The sequence below is a fragment of the Corvus cornix genome, chromosome 2 (genome assembly GCF_000738735.6).
Source record: "Corvus cornix cornix isolate S_Up_H32 chromosome 2, ASM73873v5, whole genome shotgun sequence".
Classification (NCBI taxonomy): Eukaryota; Metazoa; Chordata; class Aves; order Passeriformes; family Corvidae; genus Corvus; species Corvus cornix.
In genome coordinates, this window is record NC_046333.1 from 56,184,159 (window position 1) to 56,195,706 (window position 11,548).

At 42.9% G+C, this 11,548-nt stretch overlaps 2 protein-coding genes across 3 annotated transcripts; one reads left to right on the forward strand and one right to left on the reverse strand.

The window, feature by feature from the left end:
- The first annotated feature begins 310 nt into the window (after positions 1-310).
- Positions 311-5,372, forward strand: EFCAB1 (EF-hand calcium binding domain 1). Of its 2 annotated transcripts, none has more exons than XM_010399164.4 (6): positions 311-572; positions 813-968; positions 2,461-2,565; positions 3,552-3,703; positions 4,481-4,585; positions 5,153-5,372. In XM_010399164.4, the coding sequence occupies exons 1-6, from the start codon at positions 515-517 to the stop codon at positions 5,195-5,197; spliced, it is 621 nt and encodes a 206-aa protein (XP_010397466.1). In that variant the 5' UTR covers positions 311-514; the 3' UTR covers positions 5,198-5,372. The 2 variants fall into 2 exon arrangements, with proteins under 2 accessions (XP_010397466.1, XP_019141304.1); XM_019285759.3 differs by having other exon boundaries at positions 454-572; positions 4,515-4,585; positions 5,153-5,165.
- RBM48 (RNA binding motif protein 48) lies at positions 5,136-11,524 on the reverse strand. The gene is made up of 5 exons (XM_039550213.1): positions 11,384-11,524; positions 9,356-9,546; positions 9,101-9,246; positions 6,685-7,220; positions 5,136-5,691 (listed from the first exon to the last, which is right to left on the reverse strand). The coding sequence occupies exons 1-5, from the start codon at positions 11,495-11,497 to the stop codon at positions 5,605-5,607; spliced, it is 1,074 nt and encodes a 357-aa protein (XP_039406147.1). The 5' UTR covers positions 11,498-11,524; the 3' UTR covers positions 5,136-5,604.
- Positions 11,525-11,548: the final 24 nt, after the last annotated feature.

Here is an 11,548-nt window from a genome sequence, read left to right on the forward strand (position 1 = left end):
ACTACAAAGCTGCTTTGGTACTGAAAGGGAAGTGGTTCAGTTTGCAATAGCTTAACAAATACGTTGAGTCTCCTCTTACATCGCCTTTTTCCTGAAGGAAAGGTGGGGGGCTGGTCTCAGCTTTCCCGATGTGCCCACGCCGATGTCGGGTCTTGGGTGGTACCTACATCCACATTCCAAGTTTCAGCAGAGGGACAAAGTAGAAAACGAGCAGTGTTGGAGTAAGAGTGATTTAATATATTTTTGCCTTCTGACAGCCGATGAACAAGCACTATTTATTGTATGTTGTATTTAACTTTTAGCTCTTTTTTTCCCCCCAGAAGTATTTTTAGTGAAATGCAGTTATTTTAGTTTTTACAACTGCAGTTTTTTAAAATGCGTGTTAAGACTTGATCTTTGTTTTGCCTGCGTGTGTTTACGTACGACCCGCCCGTGCGGCCCAGCGGCACCGCGAGGCCGCGGCCGCCCCCCCGCGTTGCCAGGGCAGCGGCGGCGGGACCGGCTCCCGGCCGCCATGAGCAGGAAGGGGGTGAAGCTGCTGGTGGACTCGCTGACCCGATCCTCCAAGCACTGTGAGTCTCCCCCGGACCGCAGGAGCCGCGCTGCCGCCGCCCGGCCGCCCCCCGTTGTGGCCATTCTCATCGCCTGTGGCCCTGTTCGCCTCCGACGGGAGGCACTTTCCCGGCGCCCCCGTGGGAACAGCGGGTGGGGCGGGGGGGATCGCTGTCACGGCCCTGGTGTATGCCTGTGCTTGCCTCGTGTTTCACCAGTATGACTTACAACCTGTGTTTCCTTGTGTTTGGGCCGGGCAGTTAACAAAAGCGAAGTGGAATGTCTGGTCAATCTCTTCGACACGCTGGTGGCCAAGGCCAGAAGCGACTTTGCTGGGGTCGGCTTTAACCGCGTCGTGTTCCGAGACACCCTGCACAGCGCCTTTGGCATGACGGATGACGTGGTGTTGGACCGAGGTGAGGCGGACACAGCTCTGAACGCCACGGAAGGGATTGGGATTACGCTGCCGACCTCATGAGTGTGTCCGTACCAAACAGCGCCGTCTCATCCCGGCCAGGACAGCAAAGGAGGAGTTACGCTCAGGGGCTGTTGAGAAAATGACATCTTTTCTTTCTTTATGCGGAATAGTTTTTCCTTAGTTCAGGAGAATTCACGCTCTATTTCGAGGCAGACCAGCCAGAGGCAGTTGTGCTGCCCTGTGGCTGTTTCTATCGCAGTCGCTGTAGTGTCGTGACAGAAGAGGGCAGCGTTGTGGCACTTTCCTCTTTTCTCCGGTGGTTCCACCGGGAGCTGCGGTCGCTGATGGGGGGACAGCTCTAGCTCAGGCTTGGAAGTCCCAGTAAGGCATTCTATTACAGCCGGTGACTTTGGGAATAGAGGCTCTGTGAACAGCATTGAAGGGACTGGGCAGATAGTACAAGGAGGTGAGAGTAAGGAGCCAAATAACCCGTTGAAAATATAGTGATTTCACAGATTGGTAACGAGGGACACGTTTGCGGTCACTGGGAAAGTTGAAGGAATGATCTCTGATGTAGAGGTGTCCAGAGGAGTATGCAGAGTAGGCATGAGTCTGCTGTTTAAGTCTTGGGCTGCCAAGAGCCACCCCTTGGTTCAGCTTTCTCCATCTCTCTAGCAGGAGAGCTATTTACATGCCATAAAAGAAAAACTTGTTGAAATTTTATGGAGCAAGTCAAGTGTATCTTGGAAGATACCTTACATTACCTTATACATTCTTAAAAATTATTTTAATGTTTACATGCAAAGGGGTTGATTTCAGTTTGCAAAAGCAAACCTATTGTCTTCTAAGTAAAAAATGCTTGGCTCTGCATGAAGAGGTGTTCCTTCAGCCAACTTACTAATTAATATTCTAAAATACAAATTATTATAGGTGCTAGTCAATGGTTTGAGTTCCATCTGGAATTTGAAATAACTGTATTACAGGCTGTATGAATAGTGAAGCTGTGAGATTGAAAGTTGCTTAGGGAAGGGAAAAGAAAAATATTTTGTTATATGACAGATAGGAGGTTATTTTTCTTTGTATATTTAATATATATTGTTTCTAAGATTACTTTCTCCAAGACTTTCTGAGACAAAAGCTAGTAATTTAAATTAATTAATCTGTATGCAGAATTATCCCTTATTTTAAGGGATATTGGTTTGTTTGCTTTACATCTGGATGGAAGCATACTTCCTGTAGTTGTTTAAGTCAGGAAGGCAACGGATCAAACAAAATGTCTTAGCAGGCAGGATTCTGGAGTGGAAGATCAATAAACTGAGAGGCAGAATCCCTTTTATTGTTACATCTTAGAGTCAAAAAGGGTAATCATACCTTGGTGAAAGCAGACAAACATCATAAGAAAAAAGATAATTTATAATTTTATTTGATTAAAGAAAACATCCTTTTTTTGTGTTTCCCTATTAAATAAATTTATCTGATACACTTCCTAGTGTTCAGCATTTTTGATAGAGACAACGATGGCTGCATCACTGTGGTGGAATGGGTGGAAGGCTTAGAGGTGTTACTTCGGGGGACACTGGATGAGAAGATAAAATGTAAGATTGATCTGTGTGCTGATATTTAGTAGTAATGATTGAATTCACGACAAATAACACATTGCTTTTGTTAGAATTTAGTAGTTACTCTTATAAAGTACTTGGTAATTGAAAAGTTTTCTTCTGTATAGTTTAATGCAACTGAGTTCTGAAATGGCTTCTCTGAGACAGTTTTTTTCTGTGTAAACTGCTGTTACCACAGCCACCACCTTATTTTGTTGCTTCCAAAGTCTTGCATTTGAACTGAAGTTTATTCTACAGCGTACAGTTTTGCCAAAATACATGTTTTTGTATTCACACACAAAATTAGAAAGAAGCAGATGTATTTCTAGCATGGTTTTGGCTAATTAGCAGTCTCAGGCCAATCAAGACTAGTGCAAACATTCATTTACTGGCCTAGTGGGGACACAGCAGCAGTTCCATTAACTCCAGCAGTTCTTCAGCTTTAAAGCATAGATAGAAAAACTGTAAGATGGTAATGAGAACCTCCACAATAATAATAGAGAAAGATGGGGGAGAAAAAATAGCAAGAAGTCTAGAATCTTAAGCAGCAGGGAAAAAAAGAAGGCATGTGGGGTAAAAAAAATCACAATAGAAAAAGGAGAATGACAGCATGTTTTTTCCATAGTTCCCAGGTTGCAGCTTTAGCCATCCCTACTACACTATATCAATTCATCTGGAAGTGGTCAGGGATGTTGCAGCATTAGGTTGTGTGCCCAGGGTGTAATTCAGTGTGTCAGTACAACTACAAACAGTAAAATAGGCATTCCTGCTGTAAGCACTATAAAAGATACTGGTGGGTAGTGATGCACCGTGTTGTCTTGTCAGAAATATTTGCCAGGAGTGTTTCAGCACATGTATGATAAATTTGGCTCAGTTGATAATGCTGTACAACATACAATTCACATTTCTATATATAGGTAACAGCTTTAATGGTATGTGATTATAGTTTGTAATCAACTTGAAATTTATTTGTATTTCAAAAGACTGTTTTCAAGTTTATGACCTGAATGGTGATGGATACATTTCGAGAGAGGAAATGTTTCAAATGCTGAAAAACAGCCTTCTCATACAATCAGCAGATGAAGAGCCTGATGAGGGAATTAAGGACTTGGTAGAGATAGCACTGAAGAAAATGGCAAGTACTTATTGTGATACTTGAGTGTCTTTCAAACATTCATTAACCAATACTTAAAACGTTTCTGTGAGGTAACAAAATATGGTGTCTGTTTTACAGTGGGATTCTGCAAGTCTCCTGAGGAGCGCCAGAAATATAATCCCAATCCAATGAGTCCCAGTCCAGTATTCTCATATGAAACTATTAATTTAGTACATGAATGTGCTATAAACTTTATGTATAAACTAGCATGTGTATATGTGCATGCCCAGTCAAAGCAAAAACCCAGTCAGAAGTGGAAAATTCAAAAGTGTAAACTGCATTTATTCCATCAGTACGGGCATCTGCAGTAGCTTCATCTTTAAATATCTTTGTGTTTTATCAATTGATCATGAAACGTCTTTATCCAGTTTATGTATTCGATAAGAATAGTAAACTCAAGGTTATTGTGAAGCTTGTTTTACAGTGCTTAATCTAGAATATCAGATGAGCCAGGGACTGTCTGTCAATGTCTTAATCAAATCAAGAGATATACTCTCCCTTTCTTTTGTGGTGGTCAAAAATGTTCACTTAAAACCAGATCTTGCATCCCAACTTTTATTTAAGCCTATCTTTTCAACTTTTCAACCCCACCCTTTTGCCTTAGGTAGAGGCAAGTCATACAAATCTTTTCTGAGCAGAAACTGATGATCCCCAATTTGCAAATCAAACTAAAAATAGAATCCATGTTCTTTAAAGACCTGTTAAACAAAACTACAAGTAATAACCCTTCGCTGAAGTGTTCCCTTCCTTTTGTAGGACCATGATCACGATGGCAAGCTTTCTTTTACAGACTTTGAAAAAGCAGTCAGAGATGAAAACCTTCTCTTAGAAGCCTTTGGACCGTGTTTGCCAGACATAAAGGTACGTTAACCTGGAGTTCAAAAAAAACTACACAAGCCAGTTCCTTAGACACTTGCACCAATCCTGTGAATGTCAGCATGGGGCATCTTAGGCCAGTGTTGGGTTCATCCTCTCAGTGCCAGTTCTGCTGCCCAAAGGTGGCCCCTGAGCACTCCCACTCCAGGTTTATTGCAACACAATGCTGCAGATACTAATCTCATCACCAAGGGAAATTTCAGTCCTTTACATTGTCATCCCAGTCTCTAGCATTCCATCCACTTTATCTCATGCTGCAGCTGGGCCTTCTTGCTCTCCATGCCAGATCATTCCTTGGTCATAATTCCTACTGCTGAGCAGTTAAAATTTTAATTTCCCCTTCAGCTGTAACTTAGAATGTTCTGACTGGTCTGCCAGTGATGACACCATTAATGCTACAGATTTACCTTTTCTAAGCTAAAAAGCAAGAGATTGTCTTCATTGCATACAGATTTCAGTTCAGTACCTTTCAGTTCAGTACCTTTTCTGACTAAATAGAAATCCTTTAGTTAATTGAAAATTAACTTTTTTCCTCTTTTTTTTTTTTAACAGAGCAGTATGTCATTTGAGCAGAAAATTTTCCGGGCAAACTCCTAAATAGTAACTCCAAGTTGTAACTCCATTGTTGAATACTGTTAAAAGGGGTCTTCGTCTTCACCATTCTTCGTGATCTAGTAAAAACAGTAATAGCTTCAAGTTGCTCCTGTGTTTCAGTATTCCTTTGCTGTAAAAGCTATTGAATAAATAGAATTTACTTCTGTAACTCTACCTAGAGTCCTTCTGTGAGTTACGAAATATTTAACAATATGAGGTACACAGGACAACACTGCAACAACAATACAGTACATTGGTTTCTTCACTCCAAGTAACAAATTGATACAATTTTTAACAGTGAATCACTGGGAAATATGGTATAAAGGAAGTTTTATTTTTTACATAAAAAAATAAGTATTTTAAACTATATTCTTTACAAAAGGACTGATGGAAGATGCTGCCAGCAGTAGCTATATTCTTCTTCTCTGCTTTACAGGTGGTTTGGGTGAGCTGCTCTCTGGCTTTTCCACAGATGATGTTGAAACAGAATCTGCTACCTAAATTGGAGGGGAAAAAATTTAGTAACCTGTAACCATTACTTTTTTTATGCTCATTTTAGAGTAAGGCCACATCTCCAAGATTTGAGTATTGGGAGGGATTTATTACTATCATCACACTTTTATTGAATTTTCCTGCTGACTAGAGGAAACAAGTTAACACCAAAGGCATGATTAAACACAAGAGAGGTGAAACTTAGAAGACTTAGCACTACCTTTTTTGTATTTAACTACATAAATTGATTTCAGATATGCTCAGTGATAGAGCATTACATACGTCATTTCCCTTCTTCCTACCAGAGGTGTTTTCAAGCAAGGTTTAATGTGTTTTTTAAACTCAGGTATTTCAGGAAAGATAAGGAAAGCAGAAATGCGCACTTTGACATGTATTTTAGAAATGTATTTAATGTAAGTGGTGCTTACTTATAAAATAAGCACTTTCAAATCAATCTAATTAGTCATAGTCAAGGGAGTTTTTTCATATCTTAATTTAAATGAGATGTTCTATCAGGAATGTTTGACCTGCTAATTGATTTAGTATTCTCCATAAAAGGCTATATAGCTTAACACATGCTTCTCAGCATGGAATTAATGATTCTGTACAGCTTTTAATGGCATAAGATGTTGAAGCATAATGACACTGAACTCTGACTTCCATTATTCTCCTTTCAGAAACCAGATACAAGTAGCACACCAGAGTCAGCAGGACTACCTGCAAAGTTATCATGACTCCACATGTGGGGAAAAAAAAAGTGGTTTACTAAAAATCATTTAAGATCATGCTCTGACATTTTTACTTTCTCAAGTATAATGTAAGAGGTCTGGAATAGAATTCCCTGCTATATTTGAGATTGTGAAAGAGTCAAATAGTAAGAGCTTTAAGTGGCAGATAAACTGATAATAATGAGTAAATGCTGAATAAAGCTGAAAGTCACTATTTTTATGGATAACAAGCACCTATGTTTGAACTATCAGAACTTCAAGAAACCATACCTCTTTCAGTTTATTTCGAATTAATGTAGCTGAAGTATTCAAAGACTCATCATCCATATCCACTTTAGGTATTTCTGGTAGTTGTGGACCAATAACAACTTCAGTATTGTCCTCACTTGTTCCAATGAGGGAAAACTTGTTACCTTCTTCTCTCTTCCTCTTACGTTCTTGCAGGTGAGTTGTACGAGGCATAAACCTGTCAATTCCATTGTAAGCTGGAACCATTCTTTGCTGCATTAAGGAAGCTGGTGGAGTGTGTCCTCCTGGATGTACATTTGGAGTTAAAGATGTGTTTTGACCAAAGTACGCAGAAATGTCAGCGCAATTGTTATCATAGTGCGGGGATGTTAACAGGCTCTGATTCTGATTCCCAGATGGATACGCCATGTTGTGGGATACCCCAGGAGAACTTGTAAAGCAGGATGGATCCCAGTTACTGGCTACATGTGATTCTGATGTACTCCATGGACAGTCATGCTCAGAGTTCTTTGAGGCTGTCTTCTTAGGGCCCTCTACTTTCTTCAACACAAAGCAATCTTTAAAACAACAACAAAAAAAGCACCCTCACTACTTCATGTCATTATTAGTTCTAACACCCAAGAACAAAACTTTAATATAAATGCAGAAACAGTATCAGTGATATCTGATTCCCAGCTACCTTTCTGTGATTTTTTTTTAAGCTTGAAATTTAACAAATTCAAGTTTCAAACCAGTTTTCCAGTCTAGTGCCTTTGCTGGTTTGTAGCATTGAAAAAACCCAGATGTTTAGATGTTAAAAATCAGTGGCTTTACTTGCTTTAAATATCCCTATGCAATGAGTAATGATACCCAAGTATGTAAGCACAAGAAAGGAGAAGCTTGTGCTCAGCAATTTGCTTATTCCTCAGCTTGCCCAGCCTTCAGTGTTGCCTGGGAACTCTACAGTACAGGAGCCTTTGTAAACACAGTCCATTCTTAACATTCCCCCAGTGCAAATATGTGGGCTGGAGAAAATCTTTTAAGGTTCTGATATAGTCATCTTCCTTCCAAAACTGTCCCTTTGGCATGCCTGAGGAGGCTGGAACAAGGGTGAAAATGTGATCCCAAATTTCCTGCCAGGGCTTTAAACTTCTGGTAACAGTTTGAAAGAAAACAAGAAGTGAAGGAAATACTTCATTATTAAAGCTTAAGCATTTCATTATTTTAGTCTTAATCAAAGCCAAAAAATTACTTTGAAAAGGATATACTTCTCTAAATACTGAGATGTCTCCCTGTAAACATACTTAAAATGCATCTGTATTGGGTTTGGATGGCCTGGTTTTTTGTAGCATGGGGGCTACAGGGGTGGCTTCTGTGAGAAGCTGCTAGAAGCTTCCTCAGCATCTGGCAGAGCAAATCCGTGGTGGCTCCAAAGATGGATGTGCTGCTGACCAAGGCTGGGCCAATTAGAAATGGTGGTAATGCCTCTGTGAGAACAGATTTATGAAGATAAACAAAAACTGGTTGCAGAGTTGTAACTGCAGCCAGAGAAGAGCAGAGCAAGAACATGACAGAAACAGCCCTGCAGGTGCCAAGGTCGGGGAAGAAGGAGGGGGAGGAGGTGCTGCAGGCACCAGAGTTGAGGTTCCCCTGCAGCCCATGCTGATGATCATGGCGAAGCAGCTGTGCCCCTGCAGCCCACGGAGGGCCGTGGGGATGCAGGGACCCACCCACAGCCCGTGGAGGAGCCCCACGCTGGAGCATGGGGCTCCCAGGCTGGAGCAGCCTGTCCTTGGAGGACTGCACCCCATGGAAGAGTGACCCATGCTGCAGCAGTTTGGGGAGGACTGTTGCCCATGGGATGGACTCGTGTCGCAGCAGGTCACAGGGAACTGTTGCTCGTGAGATGAAGTCACGTTGGAGAAGTTTGGGAAGAACTGTCTCCCATGGGAGGGACCCCACGGTGCAGCAGGGGAAGGACTCCTCTCCCTGAGCAGTGGGAGAAGCCACGGGTGATGAACTGACCATAACCCTCATTCCCTGTCTCCTTGTGCTGCTGGGGTAGGAGGTAGAGCTGGAAGAAGGCAGGGCTGGGGGAAAGGTGTTTATAAGGGCTTATTTTACTTCTCATTATCCTGCTCTGATTTTGTTAGTAATAAATTCACTTTGTATCTCTAATTAGAGCCTGTTTTGCCCTCGATGGTATTTGATGAGTGATCTCTCTCCTGGTCCTTATCTCAACCCATGAACCCTTCATTAAATTTTCTCTCCTCTTTCCAGTTTGTGGGGGGTGGTGAGTGAGCGCCTTTGGTGGGTGCCTGGCACCTGGCCAGCACCAACCCACTACAGCATCTTTAAAAGAGGTAGGTAAAAACCATTTTCTTTAACAGGCACTTTAGCCAAAACCCCACCCACCCCTGAAGAATGTTAAGATTTTATAGGAAATGTAATCACAAACCTCTTTGATTTGTTGCTTTTGCTATGTACTTTCTTCTATCCTGCAACTTCTCTCTAGTTTCTTGGACTGTTTCAAATTCTGGAGCATAGCACACATGCAGCAAACTACCAAAGAAACTTCGTTCATCCATTTTTTTCTTGGCCACCCTGAAGGGAATTAAATTGTATTGGGAAAACTGAGGGTTTTACTCCAACTCTCTAGAAACTTAACACATTTCAAGTACAGAAGTTGTAAAGATATTGCCCTGTCCAATACCTTGCACACTGCAGTTTTTTGAATTTTATGAGATACACTTCAGTAAATTGCTCTGCTGGATATTCATCTAGAGCATGATACTCATCAATGGCACCATACAATGCAAATTGTTCAACTAATTCCTTCATAACACCTAATGCAGGAACTCCTTGTATCAGTAAATAGCGAGATTCCAAGTTGATAGTGTAAACCTGAAAAAAAATAAAAACAAAGAGTATTCAAAAATGTTCCCATTCTTGCTTTATTGCAAAAGGCAGCCATTTCTCCATGTTTTCTGTTGTTCTCCAAATCCTCTCATGATGCTGAAAACCCCTATGTACTCTGATTTGCAGGGCAGTAAGCACATGGTTATTTGGGACCTCTTCATCCCTGACCAAGAGCTCAAGCTTCTCAAGAACAGTAAAACATGAGACTTGACTTTTCTGCACAAGGTCAGAGTACTACTGCCAGTTGCTGAGTAAAATCTCTTAAGTCACTGGCCAACTTCCATGCAAGACATGCTAGTTACCAGTTCATAGGAGGAACTGCCAAAATACAGAAAAAAACACTGGGTTAGGCAGAGAAGTCGTGCAGATGAAGCAAAGTGCTCTTTCCCACACAGGGAGTTAAAAAACAATTCCCACAATTCCCTGGGGCAGAGGGAATTGTGTGTGTGTGGCAGAGCTGTGTGTGGCAGAGCTGTCTCCTTGCCATGGTGATCCAACAGCACAGGTTTTAAAGACACACAAAATCTGGATGCTGAGAGAAACAAGGTCTTCTCCCAGCAGGTTAAAAACCAAACCAACCATTTTCTTCTGCTTTGTGTAGTGCTGGTCACATAACAGACTCTAAGCAAAGCTTTTCAATGGCTCACTATGCACAATAGGCACCTAGGCAGCTCTTCCCTGAAATCAGAGGAAATTTATTCTGAGTTTGTTAAAAAAAACCCAACCCAAAACACAAACATTTAGACTGCATAAGGTACACACCTCAAAAAAAAAAAAAAAGACTATTCTGGACAAAGTGGGAACTGCTCGGGAAATCAGCTCTCAAACTTCCACTATAAAAAACACTCTCCACCGACACGTCACATAAGTTGTTCTTGTGGCAGCTGCATACTCCCATCTGCATTCTTTTTGGAACAAGAGACTGAAGGATCCTGATGCTTTCACTATGTGATTTTTTTTTTTTTTTTTTTTGGCAGGTTTGTCCTTCTACCTCTTTCTTGTCCAGGAAAAAGAGATTTGAATGAGGTTTTTTTCACACTTGGGACATCCATACTATTTCTCCTGCGTGTATTCTCCAGTGCCCAGTGATGGCCGGATGCCTGTGGTGGCCATTGTCCCTCTGTGGATGCACAAAAGGCTCTCTGTCCTCTGCCCCACCGTGTACACTTGGAAGAGTAAAAGAACTTAATAGCTTTGAGACTTCATGAAGCACGGAGGGTTTGAAATTTTACAGGAGGGTGGTGATAGCGAAAGAGATGTGCCTTCTGTATGTGTGCAAGAGTGACCACTGTTCCGGCACTGGTGAGACCACACCTCCTATCCGGGGCTCAGGTCAGGACCCCTCTCCCCAAGACACTGAGGTGCCGGAGCGTGTCCAGAGAAGGGCAACGGAGCTGGTGAAGGCTCTGGGTCACCGGTCTGATGAGGAGCAGCTGAGCGGGCTGGGCGGGCTCAGCCTGGGAAAAAAGGTGGCTCAGGGGAGACCTTATACTCTACAGACGCTACTACAGACGCTACTACAGACGCTCTCTACAACTCCCTGACAAGAAGCTGGAGATAGACGTGGGTCGGACTTCATGACCTTAAAGGTCTTTTCCGACCTTAGCGATTCTATGATCCTTTCTCACGCTAGCCCTAGAAGGTGCCGCTACAGCTCGTTGTACACCGAGCGCACACACAGATACCCAAATCTCGCAGTTCTGCTGCAGTAACGAGAAGCTCCTGCCGCGCAGCAGGCGAGGCCCACAGCCTCCCTCCCTCCCTCCCGTCCCCGGGAGCCGCGGGACTCCAGCGCAGGCCCGGCCCCCCCGCCCCCCCCCACCTTCACGGCGCGCGGCCGCCACCCCTCGCGGTACTTGGCGCGCGACTCGCAGGCTCCGAGCTGCGCGTGGTGCCGGCACGGAGCGCCCGGACCGCCGCTGCTGCCGGCCGCCATCTTCCCATCGCCCACCGCGCCCCGCGCCGCACAGCCCCTATTGGCTCCCTC